Source organism: Anomaloglossus baeobatrachus, chromosome 2 (assembly GCF_048569485.1).
Source record: "Anomaloglossus baeobatrachus isolate aAnoBae1 chromosome 2, aAnoBae1.hap1, whole genome shotgun sequence".
In the NCBI taxonomy this organism is placed as follows: domain Eukaryota; kingdom Metazoa; phylum Chordata; class Amphibia; order Anura; family Aromobatidae; genus Anomaloglossus; species Anomaloglossus baeobatrachus.
Genome location: NC_134354.1, coordinates 157,594,447 through 157,617,879, shown reverse-complemented (window position 1 = coordinate 157,617,879; position 23,433 = coordinate 157,594,447). Strand labels below are relative to the sequence as shown.

Here is a 23,433-nt window from a genome sequence, read left to right as displayed (position 1 = left end):
GTGTTCGGGTGTTTTGTATATGCTAACCACTCTGAAGATTGCTGTGCTGTGGTATGCCCTGAGCTCGGCCCAGTGTGACCTGTTTGCAGTGTTTGAGTAGCTCACATTGGGGCTAAAATCAGTGTTATCAGATGTATTGTGTACAAAAAATAAAGAAAAAATCCCACCTTCCCTCCCTTTAAAGTGCTTTGTTTATGGCTGGCTGTATGTGGGCAGAAAGCCAAAATGCCCAATCAGTAATTTTCAATGAGGTTCGGGTCACGTTTGGATCCATGCAAGTTTGACTTCTACGGATTCAGTTGGACTTTAGATATGAAGTCCATCTGAACCCGTACAAGTCGAACTTGCATGGATCCGTTCATTTCTAGTTTAGAGTGTTAATGATAAATATAAAATGATCACTATACTTTGCTGCCTAATTTGAAGACAGAATAGTAAAGAACATTTTTTCACAAATTACAAAATAATTGAAATTGAAATTTTGCATTTAAAGATAAATATTTTTGCCTTAATGACAGTTGTTTTAAAACAACTTCCCTTTAGTAATGCATTTATTCATTTGCATGATCCAATATACAGTATTAGCATTTTTGCAAATTTAAAGTTTAGTTTAAGGCAATGTTAAATCACAATTAAATAAAAACAAATAAAATAAAAATGAACCTTATGTCTCTACAACATAAGCTTTAAATGGAATAAAAACTAATATGCATATAAATAATGTAAAATGACTAACATTACAAAAGTAAAAATTATGTCATGTCCCATTTCCAATTGTTTGTGCTACATTTAGCTCATAACATAATATTAAAAAAAAAATCAATAATAAAATCTAAATAAATTATCATTTATTAAGTCAAATGAGAATACTTTTTATCATATTTTTATAGCATTTTAATTATCATGTTTCCAGACCTTTTTTGTTTTAAAAAAAAAAAAATTATGACAAGAAATTCACTCCATCCAAAAAACATGCAAAAAGAAAATAAAAATTAAATGAACATATTTTTATTATTGATAAAGTGTGCACAGTTTGTTGAGACTAGTTAGTTTTACATGCAGTCATGTGAGTTTGTGTATTCTATTGAATGTGCATTTTCAAAAGCATATAAAGGTATCAAGGAGTCTTCTTCTTGGTTCTCTGTAACCTGTACCACATCATAATACTTAGAAAATACTTTTATAGTAGACTTGTAGATCAGTAAAACTATTATCTCTGCTAAATAGTTTCCCATTTTCAGTATTTAAACATCATCTTCATGGTATTTTGTCCAGTAGATCTAGTTATCTGTTTGTTCTATTCTTCATTTTTTTTTTTATAAACAACTGTTGTAAATTTTTGAAAAAACACAACTGTAAACCAATATGATGTAATGTCAAAGCACTATACAACATACACAATCTTAGAAATAATGGTAAACACAGAGTTTTTCACCTCTCAAACATAGAAGCTTTTTTTTCTTAAAAATAAACATATTTCTTTATTCAATAAAATGAGTTTAACATTTTTAGGTCTGATTAATTTTTTATAAACAGCAAATCTGTTGGAAAGGCTTATGCATGTTGGCGTTCACATCTGGTGTTCATTACCTCCTGAGTTCTAATTTAAATTGCCTTTAAGCTGATAAAGTTATATTTTGAAAAATGAATACCAATAAGGCAAAAACAATTTTAAAAGTATTACAGGAGTCTGTGATAGTAACAAGGTCTTTCTTAGCTTTGGTATGGATTCCACCATACAAAAATAACTTCACCGATGCATGTAGCTTTAGGCTAGAGTAGTGTAGCATATCAAGACATATCTCAAATTAAAAAAAAAAATATTAAGAATAAACTTGGATGATAACCCCCTCCCAACCCAAAAAATGTATATATATAAAACAACTTTAACAAAAAAACAAACAAATAAAACTCAAAGGCGGGTAAATAAAAAAAAATAAATTTTCCATTAAATTGCTTTCTAGGATCTATGTTACTGCAAAGCAATAAATACAGACCAGGTATCTTGTTGTTTGACAAACATATAGGTTAGTTGAAAGTTAAATCATCAGACCATCTTGAATTGTAACCAAGCATGCTGCCATTGGGTAGGCTGGGCAATGGAATAAAAAGTGAGCTCTGCTGGTTATCTTAAAAAAATGAGTTCTTTGAATCTTGCATACTGTACTTTCCTCCATTGACAATGACGATCATTAATATATAATTCTAAAAAAAAGCCAATAAATGAATGTTGCTCCTTATCCAGTAGTTTGACCAAGCATTCCAAAAAAAGGAAAAAAAGAGAATCCTAAAACTATTCTTAAAGCAAAGGCAGAAAATAAGATGTGTTCTGTCTATACATCAGTCAATTTTTAAAAAAAAATTAACTAGACAAATTTCATTGACATATAAAACAAAGTCAAAAATGTAATGGCAAGAGACATGGGTAAAACAGGAAGACACTGATGCTACAAATAAATTGCAAAAATATGTACAAGACCCTGTTTTTCCTCAATTGTTTTCGATTGTAATGCATGTTTAACAGCAGCAGTCAAGGATGAAGTTCCAGGCACCAGACTGCATTTTCCGCTTCCAACTACATAGTGTGGGGCTGACGGGCCCCTACCATTCCTGTCACCAGATGACGCTAGATATACTTGTCTCCCTTGGCAAAAGTGGCAAGATAGCACTGTTTGCGTGAGCTTCCTCTGGGTGCTGCTCCCTGTTTGTTTTTGCCTGTGGCCGCTGTCCATTAATTAGTGTCATAGGTATGTTGCAATAAGTATGCTGATTACCTATTGAGGTAAGAGGCAGGGTGCCAGTAGGAGGTACATCATATTCATAGCTTCTATAATAGTGTTTCTGCCGCATTTGTGTATGATAAGTGTTATGAAAAGTAGAACGTATGTCAGGATGGGCAGTGGCTAGGGCAGTGGAAGTGGCAGCAGCCATGGAGATTGCTGAGACCGTCTGCAGTTCCCCGAAAGGTCCCTGCTCACTGACATCTAAAACCTGCTCATGTGTGATGGGTTCTATTCTTTTAAAAGGCATTTCATATTGTAAACGTTTCCAGAATTTTGAATTCAACTTGTTGCATTTCGGCCCATGCCATTTGATAACAGTTAGGAGCTTAATTGTATGTTTCAGAGTTTCCACTTCTTGATAATTCATAATCCCACGTAGTTCACTGCACTCAATCAGTATTACTTTTATTTCTCCAGTGACCAACATATTCCGAAGTCTGGTTTCTAATTCAAATATACTCCAACCTCTTCTTACAACATAAGTGGGAGTCATGACAATGATAAGCCTTTTACTTTGGTCAACACATCTTGCCACATCTTCAATGTACGCTGAAGAAAAAAAAATGCAGTTATTACAAATATTTATAAAACATATTTTTCAGATAATACTGAGGACATGGCTCCTTAATAATTTTTCTATTTCGGTCATATTTTCATAATCATATTTCAATAGCCATACTATTTTCTATCAACTGTATAGGGGCTTGGTTCTTGTGGGATTATTTTTTTGAATACTGTCATTTTAGTGAACAATTGAATTGTTATCATTTAATAGCAATTGGAAAAAAGCAACTATTTTATATAAATAGAATGGTGAGTTTATTATGTGGTTAGGTACAAATGTGGTAATAGGAAATTGTAGCAGGTTTGCAAAGAAAAAAAAAATCCAAAATATCTGTTAATAAGCCATGGCTTTTTATGTTCGTTATGGTCTGTTATGAACACAGTGGTAGAAAATAAATACTGTTTTATAATTGAATATTAACAAACAAACACATTTTCTATAACAATTAACTATTATTGATTGCCATTGATACATGGTGGCAAATCTATTAGGGCATGCTTCTGGCAGATATTAATGGCAAATCTGAGACACCATGGACTGGTTTACTTAAAAATGGATTAAAAGGTGAGCCAATTTAATTTGCCCTGTTAAGACAAAGACATGTAATTGAGGGACATGGCCAGCTTACTTCTTCCTGAAGGCGCCAAAGTAGAGAGAGCCTAAGGTTTTTGAGCATGCGCAGTGCCAAAAACCACATGCGGCGGCCGGATGCATTTTTTGCCGCATCGCGCCGCATCTGGCATCCATAGGGATGCATTGAGAAAAGTGCCCCATCGGCCGGATGCGGCGCGATGCGGGTTTTTTTGCCGCACAAAGAAACGTGCCAAGCAACGTTCCATCCGGCCGCCGCATCGGCTAAATCTGCCGCATGCGGCAAAAAACGGACCAAACGCAAGGCCATGCGGCACAATGCGGCACTAATTAAAGTCTATGCAGGAAAAACGCAACCGGCAGCAAAAAAAACGGTTGCGTTTTTCCTGCAAAGTGCCAGATTGTGCCGCATAGGAAAAACCGGAGGTGTGAAAGCAGCCTTAGAAAGAAACTGCTGAATGTCTGAATGTGGCTTAACTATATACATATTAGGTAATTAATTGGAGTTCCCAGCATACAGTACTTCATTAAAGTTTTGTTACTACTGTTATGGACAAGATTATGAATTATTATGAGTATATCATTGTTACATGGAGATATCCATAAAGAACAGGATTTAAGATGGTGTTTGAACTGTACCCCACATATCTCTTGGCATAAGACTCAGACAGACAGTCTGGGCTATTCTTGTGACCAGTGAATCATGCTGACATTGCTTAATATAAATGAGGAACCAAGCACATTACAGTAAATTGTATATCACAGAATAAGCTGTTCTACTTTATCCAATAGGAGACGTGTTACGTATTCTTGGCACCTAGCCAATAAGATTATATATATCCGTACAATTTCCGTATTAAAAGTCAGTCTTACTTTCTATTCATATCTGAGTATGTCTCTGGTGTGTGTGAAAGATAGTGGTTATGCATGCTACCACGAGTGACTCATAATTTGGACTGCAGACAGTTTAAGAGGGATGCATGATTAGATTGCATCAACCTAAATTATGGCCTTATCATTTGGCGCCCAACGAACCTTAGGACGGAGCTCTGGATGGCGGACGGCCGTGCTGACACCTTCAGTCGAAAGGCAACTACACGAGAGGTGGAGAATTGCGCAAATCCAGCTGCAGGTGAGAACATTTGTATAATCTCACCTTGCAAACCTCCTGCGTGTACTTGCATTTCGAAGGGGGGGTTGGGCTGTCCCAGTCTAGACACCTAATGACCGCCATCTCGCATGAGATAAGCCGTCCTAAGAGATCTCACACCAAGGTGGTCAGGTTCACCTTAAGCTGTCTGTAATTTATGTAATGTAATTGTAAATCACATGAAATGTAATGTGGTTTGAGGTTTTTTTGTCTGCTCTAGGAGAAAAGCAGAAGTTCTATGTTATTTTTCTCTGACTTAGCTGCAAGGGAAAATGAGGAAGTTGTTATATACGCTGGATATATATGGTTATATCTGCAGGTGAGATCAGCCACGTGGATGGTGTATATAGTGTCCTTATTGTTATGTCATTGTGTTGACCTGTGTCTACCTGTTGAGATGTCTGTCTATTTGCAGCAGGTGGAGTACTTGCTGGCTGCAAAAAGAGGAAGTTCTATGTGCTTTGTTCGTACTTGCTGGTTTACGCAAAAAGAGGAAGTTGTGTCACGGGAATGTACTTTGAGATATTGAAGCTGGTATATATTGTATACACTGGTGTGTGACGTGTCCGGTCGATAGTCAGTAATTGATAAATCTAAAGGGCAGGTACAGGTGTCATGGTAAGAGTCCTGACTGTATCCTGGTGGTCTTCCACAGAGAGGAGACAATAGGGGGATTGGTTTTGGCCAATACAGTGTCATGGTAAGAGTCCTGACTGTATTTGGTGGAATTTGATGTTCTCTCCGCGATCCTAGGTAGGAGAAACATTGGCAGAATCTTGGTGCGTCTTCCACAGAGAGGAGACAATAGGGGGATTGGTTTTGGCCGGTACAGCGTCATGGTAAGACCCTGACTGTATCCGGTGGAATTTGATGTTCTCTACGATCCTAGGTAGGAGGAACATCGGCAGAATCCCGTGACTTTGGTTTTAAACAGTATTATTGATGTTCTGGACGGACCGTTCGAAGAAGGTGTATATAGTGTGAACAGAGGTTACTAGTACATGAAGTAAGAGATAGTGAGGGTGAATTTAGTTTCTATCACCCACGTGACACTACTTCCTGGTAGGACAACCCGTTTGTGTTGTGGTTTGTGGACTGAGGCAGAAATTCTGTGTATTCTGTGGATGTGTATAGTCGCTGGTCTAGGAGAGAAAGTGGCTAGCTCAGTCGGTAGAGCATCAGACATCCAGGCTGACGTGTTAGTTTTAAGTCGTGTACCCTTGAAGCATGGGGTCTAATCAGTCCACACCTGTCAAGTTAACAGCAGAAGAATTAGTAAGCGAACGAGAAGGAAGGAAGTATGTTAAAAATGATGAAGTCGCTCTTGAAGATGGCAGGAATCACTGCAAAGAAAGGGAGAATAGAGGAGCAAGAATGGAAAGATGTTTTGTTAAATAAGCGAGGGATCTTGAAAGATAAAGATCTCCTTATGGATGCTGAGGCATGGTATAGAACGTCAAAAGATGTTAAAAGATATTTCTATATTGCATATTGCACCAGATCAGAAAATGGCACCTCAGGAAGTGGCCAAGCCCATTAGGAAACAACGCCCCCCTCCTTATAAGTCGTCCCCAGAGGGTTGGACTTGTGTAGTTTGTCCCCCTGCCCACCAAACGCCCCCCCTAGCCTGCCCAGACGTCATTTCAGGTTGGGCCGCACCTAGTTCCCTTTTCCAGCCATCTTCAGTCCCAAGGCCACTGGCCTATTTGTTGCTGGAGCAGCAGAAGACACCGAGGGGTGTCAGGAAGATGACAATGATTTAACAATGATTCACCCCACACCAGAACTGATTTGTATGGGTTCACCCAGATTAAAGCTGGGGATTCTTTCTGGCCAGTAATGGAGCCAGGTTTGCAGTGAGGGTGCGTGTACCTTATCACCCAAGTGACACTGGAAGATGTTTTATGTATAATGTACGCAGTTTTTGGTGTATAACACCGTAGGGTTGAAAAGGAAAGGAAAAAAAAAAAAAAAGGAAGTGTTAGTTTCTATTTCAGTGTCCTGTGAATGTACGTATGTTGAAATGGAGAATTCTCCCAAAGGGGGGGAGGTTAGATGACACTGAATATACTATGTGTATTTTACCTGTCTGTGAAAACAGGAAACAAGAAACATAAGCTGATAGATAGGGTGGACTTGTGTGCTCACTGTGTCCACGTAAGCCCACCCCATTATTTTCTGTTCTGAATGTAGATTTCTTTCTGTCACTCAGCCCTGTGTGGGGTATGGTATGGGGATAGTTATCAGGGTCTGACAGGAGATAGGGATACGCTGGAGGCTCGGCCCTGACCACCATCAGGTCTACCGTCGAGATGAGGGCGAGTACAGGGTCCCTAGTTACAGGGTCAGCCCAGGGGTCCCTATATAATCCATATTCCCGGTGACAGATTGAATACCTCCTGAATGTAGATGTCACAATACATGTCACTCCCTCCCAGGACTCTTCAGACGCCATTTTTGGCCATCACCTACTTCCTCTTTTAGCGGCTGTTTCTTATCGGTAATTATCTTTAGTGGACGTTTTAACTCAGACACTACATAGTTCATCTTTAGACGCCATTTTAGTCCAGCCGACACCCAGTTCCCCATTTTTGTTTCAGCAGCTACAGCCACTGCTCTGTTTATTGCTGACATAGCAGGGACTGCAGAGGGGGGAGACAGGGACCTGGAACACACACACTCCATTTTTGGTCATATATGCAGTTGTTCCCCATTGTGTTCCCACTCATGAACCTTAGCAGAGGTTATTGCTGATAGTCCTGTGGAAACCTTTTCCCTTCACTTTTGCATGTTTGTTTTTGCTGTATGTTATACAATTTAGTAGACCATATAGACTGCTCACTATTAGTCCTGGTGGACAGTGAATATTTTTCTGCCTATGGCAGTTGTTACTTAGCCTAGTTTTGAGATATTTTCACTTGTATGTTATCCTGCCGGTAGCTTGCACAAGAGTTCCCTGATAGAGAGGGTGGAGGTTCATGTGGTCCCAAGGGGACATTGATCTTCAGGAGTTGGTATATATTAGGGTTTTCGTTGGCAGCACCCAGTAATCCTTTGTGTCTTAGTTTGCAGGGTCTGACAGGAGAGAGGGATACGCTGGAGGCCCGACCCTGACCACCATCAGGTCTACCGTCGGGATGAGGGAGAGTGCAGGGCCCCCAGTTACAGGGTTAGCACAGGAGAGGTAGAGTAGATACGCTCCACTGCTTTTTCCTAGTTGTGTAGATGTAGTCAGGGGGTGCTGCTGGTAGTTTCCAAACCCTCTTGTGCTCTTTTCTCTTTCCCCGGGGTTTTAGGGAGTCTTAGTTTTTAGAATTTCAGTGTTCTCCTGACCCCAAAGTTACATCCATTGCTCTTTCTTACAAACCTGGGTATAGTCCTTTGTTTCAGGTCTCCGAGAGCCCATATGCAAACAACTACAGCTGGTAAAGACCAAGACACCCTCCTTCAAGTGGCAAGACGTATGGAGATGAATCTAGCAGCTTACAAGATCACCCCACATACAGAGGTGCAGCAGTCACAGTCACCTGAGTTACAGTCACAGTCACCTGAAGAGTATCATCACGTCATCTCCAGCCCAGAAGTCATTCTACATGTTTGCCATGGAAGAAGATAGCAGCCCTTTGAACACTACTCAGCCAGATTGAACACCTACCTAAAGCACGAGTTGAAGATCAGTGCCCGTATGACATCACTGCTCCCTGACAAAGTCACCATCTCCCGGTGTGGGGTCCTTAATCCTGCTGAACTTCTCCCTTTTCCAAGGGGGGAGTGTCCCACCTCTGACACCTTGGTGGAAGAGGTAGTCGACTCTGGCATAGTTGAGGAAACTCTGGATTCGATACAGTGACTTAACACCTTTGGACCCTGACTTAACATCTTTGCGGATGGATCAAGATGTGCATCAAGAAGACGGTTCAACATGGGTATGGTGCTGGTAGCAGAAGACGCTGTGCTGATAGAGCAGTCGCTACCCGCATGCCTGTCTGCAAAGAAGCAGATGTATGTGCTCTCGCTGAAGCCTGCAAGATGGCAGCCAGCATCTACTCTGTGGAGGACAAGAGACTTGATCACTGCCAATGAAACTGTACGCCTCCATGAGGCCATAGAAGAACGGATGGAAGCTTTGCTATTGCCAGACAGAGTCGCGGTGAGCAGGGTTGAGGCCTACATTGGAGGAGTCAAGGGAAGCAGTAAGAAGTGCCCTCACTGACAGAACATCCAAAGAAGCCCCAAGACCACTTACCAAAGAAAAAGTCAGTCAATCTGTGTTCTTTGAATGACCCCGATGTGAAGAAGAAAGGGAAGATGGAAAGTCTTGAGAAAACGTTGTCCTGACCCTACAAGAGCAAGTCCCAGAAGAAGAAGAGGACTGAGATAGGGTGCAGCTGTGGGCTCCCGGAGACCATAGCAAGTGGCTAGTGACCTGCTTTCACTGCCAGCCAAAGAGATATGGCAGGCCTTAGACACAGAACTGACTCTACACACCCCATACCAGCCACAGAGGGAAGGTTGGGAAGATGGGGCAGTGTAGAAGGCAAGGGCATGAGAGTCTTCCCCTTGAATTGTTCAGTGTCAGACACACCCCAGCAGGGACCACTAGGTTGAGACCCTATGAAATCCTGTTTAAAAGTAGCCTCAGATACTTCAACTAAGCTTGTTGTTTGTTTAAACATTTGCCTAATACACGTTTTTGAGTTTTCTCCTCCAGATCCAACCAGATCTAGATTTTCCTCTCTTTTCTTTCTCTCTCTCTCCTCTTTTCCTCTCTCTTTTCTCAATCTTTCTCTCTCTTCCTCTCTTCTCAATCTTTCTCTCTCTCTCTCTCTTCCTCTCTCTTCTCTCACTCTTTTTCTTTCGGACGAAGATCCATGCATTCCACTACAAAGAGATGTCGGACCTGCCTGAGACCAGGAGATGGCTGTCTTCCCTCTTCTATCCGATACTTTGTGCCAGGACGATGATATCTAAGCATGTGGACCAGAAGACGACTGTGCATCCCACCTTTGATGATGTCCCACCATTACCGCCTGAGGACTGAAGAGCTTGAGACTCTGAGAGAAACCAACCCTGATAAATATTAGCCCATTAGAGGACTACTGCCACGTTCCCCCTTCCTGAATAACGTGTGCCAGCGGAATATAGCCATGAGGACAGTCTAGAGAATACGGTCAGGATCTGGCTTCCTATGCATAGTCTGTTGGGTGGGGAGATTCATCCACAAGGGATGGGGTATCTCGTATGTGAGTGAGGTAACCATCGGCATTAGGACAGATCAATAGACTCGGGAAAAGTAAGGAAAGACTTTTTGGCTATCTCCAAAGGGGGGACTGTTATGGACAAGATTATGAATTATTATGAGTATATCATTGTTACATGGAGATATCCATAAAGAACAGGATTTAAGATGGTGTTTGAACTGTACCCCACATATCTCTTGGCATAAGACTCAGACAGACAGTCTGGGCTATTCTTGTGACCAGTGAATCATGCTGACATTGCTTAATATAAATGAGGAACCAAGCACATTACAGTAAATTGTATATCACAGAATAAGCTGTTCTACTTTATCCAATAGGAGACGTGTTACGTATTCTTGGCACCTAGCCAATAAGATTATATATATCCGTACAATTTCCGTATTAAAAGTCAGTCTTACTTTCTATTCATATCTGAGTATGTCTCTGGTGTGTGTGAAAGATAGTGGTTATGCATGCTACCACGAGTGACTCATAATTTGGACTGCAGACAGTTTAAGAGGGATGCATGATTAGATTGCATCAACCTAAATTATGGCCTTATCACTACTTTAAGTGTCCTTGCTAAACAAAGATTATGCTTAACATGCACACAACTTACTTCCTGTTGGAATTAAGTCTCTGTCGGGTATGAACAGTTTGTAACCATAGTGTTTTTCAAGCATATCAGGTAAAATTTCCAGTGCAAATCTCTCTTCTTCTCCGGTCTCCTGGTTCCATTGATCAGGGTCTACTTTTGTATATGATAAATATGCATCAAAATCCTTGTTATCTGAAATAAATAAGCAAAGTTTAATGAAGAAATAGAAATATCTTAAGAATCAGGCACAATAATAAATAGCATAAAAAATTCATCATTTCCAATATAACTTCAAATAATTGCAAGATCAAATTAAATCCTTCAACAGAAGATGTTCACTGCTCTTGAGGTATTCATCTGTCTAGATAAACAAATCCATGCTGAAAATGGAAATAAATGACAACGTTCAACTGACGGTCCTAAAAATTCAAGAGCTACCTACTGTTCTATGTCCAGTAGATCAAATATGCCTAGGTGGAACCCCAAGAGATACTGTAACACCAGATTCAAACAATAACAACATATTTATTAAAGAAACACAATAAAATAAATTATCTTGAACTCAGGGAAAAATTCTGGTGTGAGCACAGTGTCCCTTGAGTGATGAGTTACTGAAGCAGGGGCACCTAGACTGGCCCTCAGACTGGGGACCCTGCTCTGTCCCTCATTCTAGATGTACATCCTATGGTGGTGAGGTCTGGACCACCAGCGTGACCTTAACTCCTGTCCGAACTCTAGTTTAACACTCCCGATCCCCCACCCCTGGGGATTGCTGGGACTGAAGTAACATACCTCACAAATATTGCAGACAGGGGAGAACAAAAACACATACACATAGCAATCAGATGCAGGAGAGAGACAACACCTGCACAGGAAGAAAAAAGATACAGAAAGGAAATAAACTGACAAAAGAGATATTTCTACACCACACAAGATATCATACAAATGATCGCACGCTAAAGACCATGATTCCTGAAGCAACACTGTAACTATTATCAGCAATGAGGAACCAGATTCAGCACAATATATAAGTTGGAGGCAGCTGTAAGTGGTCATTAGCAACCTGAGCTCCTAGCAGCAGCTCACAAGCCAGCAGGAATTAACTCCTGTCGTATTGATGAGCAGTGAACAAGAAACAGCCCAAGCCCACCTCTGGCTGAACAACTAAGAGACACCAGATTGCCTTTCAGACTCTGCAGTGTGAACAGAGTCCGATGCGATCATGTCACCTAGAAAGTGCAGAACAGAACACACATGACAGTACCCCTCTCTATGAGGGGCCTCTGGATCCTCAGGGCCTACTGACCCGGGTTTCTTGGGATGTTGGCGATGAAAGCCCTGACCAGGCCCTCCACAGGAAAATCTGATGCTGGTACCCAAGTTATCTCTTCAGGACCATAACCCCATCAATGCACCAGATACTGCAGCGAATGATAAACAACCCGGGAGTCATTCCCCTAGACACCTCATACTCCAAGGAACTGTCTACAAAAACTGAAGGTGGAGGGGTGAGAAGAGAGGTTCCCAAACAAACAATTCTCTTTAAAATAGATTTGTGGAACACATTATCGATCTTGTACACAGTTGGTAATGTCAACCAGAAAGCCAGTGGATTGATGATGGCAGAAATGTTGAATGGACCGATTAAACAAGGCCTCGACTTAACAACTTAAAAGAAGATAACTTAAGCTTGATGTGTTTTGTGGATAGCCAAACCCCATCACCCACACACAGGTCTGAACAAGGCACAATTCCACAGTTAGTCATGCGCTTATATTTAGCCCCCATGCTAAGCAAGTGCTTCTGAACATTTTATCATGTAGACGTTAATACAGAGTTTGCCTAGTCCTCCTCAGGTACCCTAGGAGAGTGACCATTACACAACATGTGTGCTTGCATGCCTTGCATAGTTTGAGTCTTCTTCTATTATACTTTGTGTTATTTGTGCATTGTTGTAATTAACACTAAAAAATATTTTTTTTATATTATTGTAAATATGGCTTTTCAATTTTTCCAATTCTTTCTGGGTTAAATGTCTGATTGATGCAGGCCCCACTTCCAAGACTACCACATATCTTAAGAATGGGGAAGCATTGATGCATATCTCGCAGGTAACTGAAAAAAAAAAAGTAAAAAAAGGTAAAAAGAAAAGGTGGGCATGCATGCACAGCTTTCTCACATCATGCCAATGGAAGGTTCGAAAAAAAATAAACAAGCCGACTTGTCTGTAGATTCTGAACAGTATGCTTGTGCCAAAGGTGGGGAAATTACATACATTAAGTCAATGTATACATCAAGTCAATAGATAGCATATACCTTTTATTCCATATAATGGTTCATCCACAATGAAAGCTTTAAAAGGAATGGGTCACCAGTTTTTGAACACCTAATCTGAGAACATCAGGTAGGAGCAGACATCCTGATTTCAGCGGTGTTTCACTTACTGAGCAGCTAAGTGTAGTTTTGTTAGAATCACTGTTTAATCAGATGGGTAGACCAGCATATTCAGGAGCTCTATACCGTGTTTTTCCAACAATAAGACCTCAGCAAAAATAAGCACTTGCGAGGATTTTCAGCATTTTCGGAGCAAGGATTAAATATAAGCCCTACCCGTAAAATAAGCCCTAGTCGCGGTTCAATAATGATGTGTTTGTGCAGCTAAAAAAGTTAAAGAATTCTGCAGTACACTTCATTATAGACAGCGGGCAACCTGCATTCATACTCATCAGATGCCAAACAGGTGGACCTGCAGTAAATCGCACACACACACATACGATCGAACACCCACATACATCAGATCACATAATCATTAGATCGAACACCAGCACACATCAGATCACACACACAGTCACCCATAAGATTGCACACATACTCACCACATCCAGTGATACCAATTTCTTCTGGCCGGCAGAATCCAGAGACGCAGTGAGCTGGAACGCAAGGACCTGTGGCTGTGGGTGGAATGCTTGCAGGATCTGTGATGCGTAACTTCCTTTCATCTTACCCTGCGTCTGGAGACATTCTGTTCCGTTGGATGTGGTGAGTGACTAGTGAGTGTGTGTGTGCGATCTGATCAGAGATTGTGTGTGTGATCTGATGTATGTGTGTATGGGGTACTTTGCACGCTGCGACATCGCTGCCGATATATCGTCGGGGTCACGTCGTTAATGATGCACATCCGGTGTCGGTAGCAATATCACAGCGTGTAAAACAAATGAGCGACGATCAACGAGTGCAAAAATGCGCAAAATCGTTGCTCATTGACACGTCGTTCATTTCTATAATATCGGTGCTGCTTCAGGTACGATGTTGTTTGTCGTTCCTGCGGCAGCACACATTGCTATGCGTGACGCTGCTGGAACGACAAACAGATCCTTACCTCCGTCCACCGGAAAAGGAGGAAGAAAGGAGGTGGGCAGCATGTTCCAAACCGCTCATCTCCTCCCCTTTTCTGTTGGATGGCGGTTCAGTGACGCTGCTGTGACGTCGCTGTGACACTGAACGACCCACCCCCTTAGAAAGGAGGCAGTTTGGCGGTCACAGCGAAGTTGCAGAGCAGGTATGTGCGTGTGACGCTGCCGTAGCGGTAATGTTCGCTACGGCAGTGATCCCCACATATCGGCCGTGCGACGTGGGCCGGTGTAATCGCGCTCGACATCGCAAACAAATGCTAGCAATGTTGCAGCGTGTAACGTATCCCTTAGAGTGTATATGCTTGATCTGATGTATGTGACTGTGTCGGCCAGAAGCAGGCGAGGATGGCATACAACATTCCTTCTGGGAGCGCTCGCTGAAGATTACAGGGATGACCTGGAAGCCACGCAGATGTCCAGGGTCTGGTAAGTATGATTCTTCTCATAAGGGGGTAGTCTGATCTTTTGGGGGGTGAACTTACCTCCAACCCTGTTTTTCTAGGAATAAGACCTACTCTAAAAATAAGCCCTAGCGATTTTTTGGGGACAAAAAAAAAGGATAAGACAGTGTTTTATTGTTGGAAAAGAACGGTTCTAGATCTGTAGCAGAGAAACATTGATTTTATAAAAAATGATAGAAAACATCTCAGTAAATGACACATCGTTGGAATCAGGGTCTCTGTCTCTACATTATGCTGCTCTCAAATGGGGTACCAACAACATGGTGACAGAATCTCTTTAAAGCCTGATTTATGGATCAATATTTATCCTGCACTGTGGAAAAACTGTAAACTATATGAAAACTATAAAAATAAATCACTGTACAATAGTAAACATACTTTATATGCAAAGATTGCTATACACAAATATAGTGCAAGAAACCAGTAAGGGAATTTATTACTGGAGCAACGTGCCTACTCTGCAGCTTGCATAGACTGTGGTAAATAAATAGATGTCCCTGTTCGGTATCATATTATTCCTGTTTTAAAGGCATGAACAGAATAGATACACTATATCTTATGGAATTGCAATATAGGCAATACCCTAATAAGTAAAAACAAAATATAATAGAAAAGACAGAGGAAACAAATGACTCAGTCAGAGTTGAAAAGATGAAATGAGTCTCTTAGGTTATGGCTGTTCAAATCGATATTCTAATGCGTACATCTTAAAATGTTCAATATTCAGCTGCTATTTGCAGGCTTTTCTTGGTGATTTGTCATTAGGAAAGTCCTGTACTGTGTAAGGAACAGGCATTTAATTCAAATTTACAAATCTATCCTGAGGGGTACAAATACTAATCTAACTTTTTAATAGTCTTATTTTTTTACCGACAAATATAATAATGAACAGATATATGAAATCTGAAATCCGTTCACAAGGCACAAGGCACTTGGCTCTAGACTGAGTCATTTATTCTTTTTTTTTCTTTGTTTTCCCTTGCTCTTTCAGTTCTTGTGTACAACCCATTAAGGAATATAAACAAAAGGTAAAACATTAGACACTGTTGTGCAGTTATTTGTTTAATACCCTTTAAGAATACACAGAAAACTTCAGAACAATATAAACATTTAAATTGGAAAACATCAACTCAGTTGGGGGAAAAGCTGTCAGAAATTACAGCTCATTGTCAGAGTTTTCCTGTAGGTTTAATATGTATATTTTTTACATGAACTGGGTAGTAAAACATTTTTATAAAGAAAATTAACTTTAACGTAAATGAATTTCATTATATACAGATTGTTTTTTGTGTTACTATCCTGCAGATTTTGAGCATTACGCTCTATGTGTCTAATTAAAGTTTAGTCTGATACCTGTTTCTAAAATTGCAAATTGTAGATATGAGAATATCTAAAATGATTATTAGGCCTGCTACGATCAGTGGATGGGTTTAATATGTTGAGATACAAAGTGTTTAAAAACCATTAATATACAGATGTGCAGGAGTAAGAATTAAATAACTGTTGTGGTTTGCTATACAGTTACCATAGCCTTTTATGATATTTGTACTGCACGGCCTTTCATAAATGGTGAATTAGATTGAACTCGCTTCACAAAAAATGCAGAGGCTTGTGGTGTGCTATGTACACAGCATAGTGCAACACAGTTGTTTTAATGCCTCCTACAAATATACCACATGAAGAATTCTGGATATATTTTTATATGCTGATTACAACCCCTTAAAGTAATTTAGTTCATTATAATTATATATTTTTGTTATTTCTCTGCACTGTTAAAGTTAATTAAATATAAAAGGTAAGACAGGGCTACCCATATCAACAAAGAACCTTATTTAATTTATTGTTCTACAATGATAACACACATGGTATATTTTATTTCTGTTAATTTTTTTTCAAGCTTCTAGTTAACAAGAGAGATGAGTGGTTCCATGGAGATTTGTTGGCAGCAAATGAGCCGAGCCTCCATAGGCTCGAGATTGACCCAAACGGTGGAGCAAGTAATTTATTGGCAGTTTGAGTCTCTGCCAACATACAGCCAGCCATAAGCAGATCATTTCTGAAAGAGGGTGGACAGGCTTCGTGAAACAATCTTTTGCTTTGCACACTACACATAACCATGCTGATGTTAACCTCAGTGTGCGGCGTTCAAACACTGCAAACGGCTCGCACAAAGCTGAGCACTAAGCATATCTGAAAACAGCATTGCTCGCACGAGTGAAATTCATTCATAAAGCACCCGAGCGTTGACTTTTAAATTTGGTGTTCGGTTCGAAAACCGAACCTCAGGTTTGCTCATCTCTAGTTAACAATATTATCTTAAAGGGAATCTGTCACCAGGTTTTTTCCATATAAGCTGCAGCCACCACCAGAGTGTTGTATATAAGATCCAAGGCTGCTATATAGAATATAAAAACATCTTTATACAGTGCCTTGCGAAAGTATTCGGCTGCCTTGAAGTTTTCAACCTTTTCCCACATTTCAGGCTTAAAAAAGAAGGATAAAAATTTTAATATTATGGTGAAGAATCTACAATAAGTGGGACACAATTGTGAAGTTGAATGAAATGTATTACTTATTTTAAACTTTTTTAAAAAATAAATAACCGAAAAGTGGGGAGTGCAATATTATTAGTCCCTTTTACTTTCAGTGCAGCAAACTCCCTCCAGAAGTTCATTGAGGATCTCTGAATGATCCAATGTTGTCCTAAATGACTGATGATGATAAATGTAAACCACCTGTGTGTAGTCAAGTCTCCATATAAATGCATCTGCTCTGTGATAGTCTCAGTGTTCTGTTTAAAGTGCAGATAGCATCAAGAAGACCACGGAACACAACAGGCAGGTCTGTGATACTGTTGTGCAGAAGTTTAAATCTGGATTTGGTTACCAAAAGAATTCCAAAACTTTAAACATCCCAAGGAGCACTGTGCAAGCGATCATATTGAAATAGAAGGAGTATCATACCACTGCAAATCTACCAAGACCCGGCTGTCCATCCAAACTTTCATCTCAAACAAGGTGAAGACTGATCAGAGATGAGCCAAGAGGCCCATGATCACTCTGGATGAACTGCAGAAATCTACAGCTGAGGTCAGAGAGTCTGTCCATAGGACAATAATAAGTCGTATACTGCACAAATCTTGCCTTTATGGAAGAGTGGCAAGAAGAAAACCATTTCTCAAAGATATGCATAAAAAGTGTCGTTTAAAGTGTGCCACAAGCCACCTGGGAGACACAGCAAACATGTGGAAGAAGGTGCTTTGGTCATATGAAACCAAAATCGAACTGTTTTGGCACAATGCCAAATGATATGATTGGCGTAAAAGCAACACAGCTCATCACTCTGAACACACCATCCCCAGTGTTAAACATGGTGGTGGCAGCATCATGGTTTGGGCCTGCTTTTCTTCAGCAGAGACAGGGAAGATGGATAAAATTGATAAGAAGCAGATGGAGCCAAATACAGGACCATTCTTGTAGAAAACCTGCTGGAGTCTGCAAAAGACCTGAGACTGGGAGGGAGATTTGCCTTCCAACAAGACAATGGTCCGAAACATAAAGCAAAATCTACAATTGAATGGTTTACAATAAATGTATCCAGGTGTTAAGTGGGCTTTACACGCAACAACATCGCTAACGAGATGACGTTGGGGTCACAGAATTTGTGATGCACATCCGGCCTTGTTAGCAACGTCGTTGCGTGTGAAACGCACAAACGACTGTTAATGATCAAAATTACTCACCTAATCGTTGATCGTTGGTACGTCGTTCTAATCCCGATTATCGTTGCTGTTGCAGGACGCAGGTTGTTCGTCGTTCCTGTGGCAGCACACATCGCTATGTGTGACACCGTAGGAATAAGGAACATCACTGTACCTGCGGCCGACCGCAATGAGAAAGGAAGGAGGTGGGCGGGCTGTTCCTCCCTCTCATCTCCGCCCCTCCGCTTCTATTGGGCGGCCGATTAGTGATGCCGCTGTGACCCCAAATGAACTGCCCCTTATAAAGGAGGTGGTTAACTGGCTACAATGACGTCGCTAGGCAGGTAAGTAAATGTTATGCGCCACGGGCAGCGATTTGCCCATGCTGCACAACCGACAGGGGCGGGTGCTTTCACCAGCGACATCGCTAGTGATGTTGCAGTGTGTAAAGCACACTTTAGGATGGCCAAGTCAAAGTCCAGACCTGAATCCAAATTGATAATCTGTTAACAGCTGAAAACGGCTGTTCACAAACGCTCTCAATCCAACCTCATTGAGCTCGAGCTCGAGCTATTTGCAAAGGAAGAATAGACAAGAATTTCAGTCTCTCCATGTGTAAAACTGATAGACACATACCCCAATGACTTGCAGCTGTAGAAAAAAGTGGCGCTACAAAGTATTAACTTAAAGGGGACGAATAATATTGCACGCCCCACTTTTCAGTTATTTATTTTTTTAAAAAAGTTTAAAATAAGCAATACATTTCATTCAACTTCATAATTGTGTCTTACTTGTTATTGATTCTTCACCATAACATTCAAATTTTTATCTTTATGTTTGAAACCTGAAATGTGGGAAAAGGTTGAAAATTCAAGAGAGCTGAATACTTTCAAAAGACACTCTAATACTCACCTAGTGGCTGGTCCGGTCCAATGAGTCCTCCTCCATCTTATGTTATTGCCATCTTCTTGCCCAGCCCAGTGTGCATGACGCATCCTGCTTGATTCATATAGAGGCCTACATTGCACTCCTGCACATGCGCACTTTCATCTGCCCTGCTTGTTTCCTCGTTCCTGCGCATTACAGTACTTTGCTCTGCTCTCAGATGGACAGATCAAAGTGCGCATGCACAGGAATGCAATGGAGGCCTCTCTGTGAATGAGGCAATATGTGTCATGCACATGGCGATAGACAAGAGGACGATGATACTCATAGGACTAAACTCCCTATGTGAGTATTATAAAGGTTTTTTTATTGTATACGAAGTGGCCAAGGCACTTATATACAGCATTCTGGAATGCTGTATATATAAGGGCTCACTAGTAGTATCCACAGCTCATAATGGAAAAACCTGGTGACAGGCTCCCTTTAAAAAACAAACCCCTTTCAGACAAGCTGATTTAGTTCTGAACAACCAAGACTAGATACACATTTTTTGTATGATTATTGGTAATAAGAATTTAGTAATTTGTTGCTGCCATTCACCTGGGGATTAATATTATGGCTCATAGAGGTGTGTCAAAAGCAGGACAGTTACACTACTAAAATACATTTATCATAATAAAGAATATAAAAACCAGTTATTTAAAAAAAAAAAAAAAATCTTTTTTGTTATAACCACAGTAGGTTATATTCAAATTTAGAATTAGTATTTTTAATTCTCCCGACTAAAATTTGCAAATCCCTAATGAATGGTACTCTTCTTCCTAAGTTCCCCTAGTAACATTTTACTTTCTTGTTCTTTAATCTTTTTAGTGCCAGAGAGTTTTTGACATTTTACCCCTTTGATAAAAATAATTATTTCCTTACTTTTGATGTTTATAAAAAAAATGTAAATTAGAGAACATAAACAGGCTGATATTAAACACATATAACTAATGTATATATTTTCTATAAGGGCAGTTAGCACTATATAATTTTATTGCATTAACATATTTTTTTTGTAAAAAAATGCATAAACGTTACACCAACTTAAGATTGTTCAGTGTCCATACATACCACATATGCCAATGTCTACATTTAATACATCTTCTGAAATCATCAAATTAAAAAGTCTATTGTTTCATATTTTCAAGAAACTTTTAGAAACTTAATTTTTTAGAGGTTCACTTAGTTCTTAAGTATCTTTGTGCGTTCAATATATTAGAAGCCTCAATTAATCAATATTAAACAATATTTTTTTTAATGAACCGGTTATAGCATTCAGAATAGTATTTAGGAAGTTGGTTAACACTTCTGGTGCTTCCCATGATGTAATGAAATTTGGAGAAAAATAAAAATGTCTTGCATTAACGTCTTTGCGACATTGGACCTACTGGGTATGTTAAGATAGTCAGTGTGTTCCCAACACATGGTGCACCCAGTACATCATAGCGATCACGGGGGTTCAGAATATTATGTTGTCCAAAAAAGCACCAATAAAACTCTAACTCATCCCACAAAAAACAAGCCCTCACATGACTGTCGGCAGAAAAATAAAAAAAAAACTGTTGCCTTCAAAATCCTTTATTTTGTAGAAAAAAACATTTTTTAGTATAATAGTATCCAAGCATAAAAAAATACTATAAACATCATATCACTGCAATAGTACTGACCAGAGGAATAAAGGTGCTTAATCACTTATACTGCAAGGTGAACAGAGTAAGAAATAAATAATTAAAGCTAATTTTTGAACTGCTGTTGATTTTTTCATTCTGCGTCCCAAAGATTGCAGTATGACGTGGCTCATATTTATCCTGCACTCTAAGATGAGCCCTTATACTGGGGATTTTATGTAAATCTCTGAAATACGTGATTCAGACAAAATTCTCAACAGAACATTCACTGTACTGAGGTAGAGAGAGTCACTTTGAACTCCTGTCTGGCTTGTGGTCTGCTGGTGTCCATTTTTTACTTGTCCTTTTAGACATGCTCAAAAGCGCGGTCAAATACAGTTTTGTTCACCTCTAAAAAGCAGGACACAGCTGAACAGAGGCCACAGTCTGGAGTAACTCTGCTGCTTAGTGGCTGAATGGATCTTTCCTGGGTGTCACCTAAATCACATTTTTCAGAGGTGTACATGGAAACTCTGGAGTAAATGCTCAGCATAGAGCACATAATAAATGCGGGCTAATCCAAAATGTTCTGTTCCCAAAATTACTATCAAATAGCACTCAACCCAACCCTCAAAAGCAGAAGATCCCTCTCAGATCCATAATCTATTAATGGAAATATAGGGGCTTTCCATGTTACTGGTAGCACAAAGGCTCTGGAAAAACGCTATGGCTCATAACAAAAAGATAAATACAGAAAAATCTGAGCTCCAAAATTCAAATTCCCATTCCTTTCTGAGCCCCCATAATATGCCTAGTAACAAAAAAACACAGTTAGTGTCCACATGTTTCACATTGCTGTAGTAAGGAGAGTGTGCTTAATTTAAAGGGGGTGGGTTTCCAGAAGCACGAGCTGGGGAAAATGTAGGAGCACTACAATTTACTGAAAACGGCAAGGGCTTATTTGCAATTTTTACTTTTACAATATGCACTGCATTTGACTCAATAAATATTTTGTAGAGACTAATTTGTCACCCACACCCACAGATCAATTCCCAGAGGAGTGTAATTTCCAAACTATGATCACTCGTGGGGGTTTCTGCTGTTCTGGATCTTAGGGGCTCTGCAAAAGGCATCCACAAACTATTCTAGGAAACCCTGTGCTCCAAAAATGAAACAGTGCTCCTTCCCTCCCAAGCCCTGTGGTGCAACCAAACAGTACTGTACAGTCACAAGTAAGGCATTGCCAAATCAGAAAAAATTGTGCAACATTATTCCCATGTAAAAATTGGTAAAAATGCAATTATTTTTTCTTTACCACCCAATAATATAAATAGTTGTGATAAACCTATGGTGTCAATATGCTCACTGCACCCCTGGATGAATGAATTGAGGGGTGTAGTTTGTAAAATTATGTCACTTGTGGGGGAGCTCCACTGGTTAGGCACCTCAAAAGCTCTGCCAATGTTACATGGCACCCACAAACCATTCCAAATAAATCTAAACTCAAATATGGCACTCTTTACCTTCTTCACATTGTCCTGTGCCTCAAAAGCTGTTTTTGACCACATATGGGATATTAATGGGCTCAGAAAAAATTGCACAACAAACTTTATGGGCCATATATTTTTTCATTTTCATGGCTTAATGTTATAAAATTCAGCGAAGCACCTGGAGGTTAATTTGCTCACCAAACTTCTAGATAAAATCCTTGAAGGGTTTATTTTTTAAAATGGAGTCACTTGTGAGAGAGCTCCACTATTTAGGCATCTCAGGGGCTCTTCAAACAAGAATTTCAAATGGTGCTCTTTCACTTTTGATATCTGCCGTGCACCCACACTGTTGACTTCACCACATATGAGGTATCAGTGTGCTCAGGAGAAATCAAACAACACATTGCATGGTGCATTTTCTCCTGCTTCTTGTGAAAATAAAAGATTAGGGGTTGAAACAATAATTTTGTGGGGAAAAATTTTTTTTTTTTTATTTCATTGCTTAATGTTATAAAATTCTGTTAAGCACCTGGGAGTTCAAGGTGCTCACCATACATATAGAAAAAATTCATAAGGGGTCTAGTTTCCAAAATATGGTCACTTGTAGGGGAGCTCTACTATTTAGGCACATCAGGGGCTCTTCAAACACTACATTGCGTCCTCTATATATACCAGGCAATTCTGCATACTAATATTCAAGTGGCGATACTTCCCTTCCAAGCACTGTTGTGCACCCAAACAGGAGATTTCCACCATATGTGAGATATCAGCGTACTCAAGAGAAATTTCACTACAAATTTTGTTGTGAAATTTCTTTTGTTACACTTGTAATAATGCAAAATTAGTGTATAAATTAACATTTTTATGGGAAAAAGTAAAGTTTTCGCTTTTTTCCTTCCACATTGCTT

The 23,433-nt window shown here is 39.9% G+C and overlaps 1 protein-coding gene across 1 annotated transcript in view; it reads right to left on the bottom strand.

Moving 5' to 3' along the window:
* Positions 1 to 914: 914 nt before the first annotated feature.
* Positions 915 to 23,433, bottom strand: part of IL1RAPL1 (interleukin 1 receptor accessory protein like 1) — a 2,286,687-nt gene continuing 2,264,168 nt past the window's right edge. Inside the window, exons 10-11 of the mRNA XM_075335457.1 lie at positions 10,949 to 11,119; positions 915 to 3,332 (exon numbers count right to left, since the gene is read on the bottom strand). Coding sequence (XP_075191572.1) covers positions 2,614 to 3,332; positions 10,949 to 11,119 — 890 coding nt within the window. The 3' untranslated portion in view covers positions 915 to 2,613. The remainder of the gene's footprint in view (positions 3,333 to 10,948; positions 11,120 to 23,433) is intronic.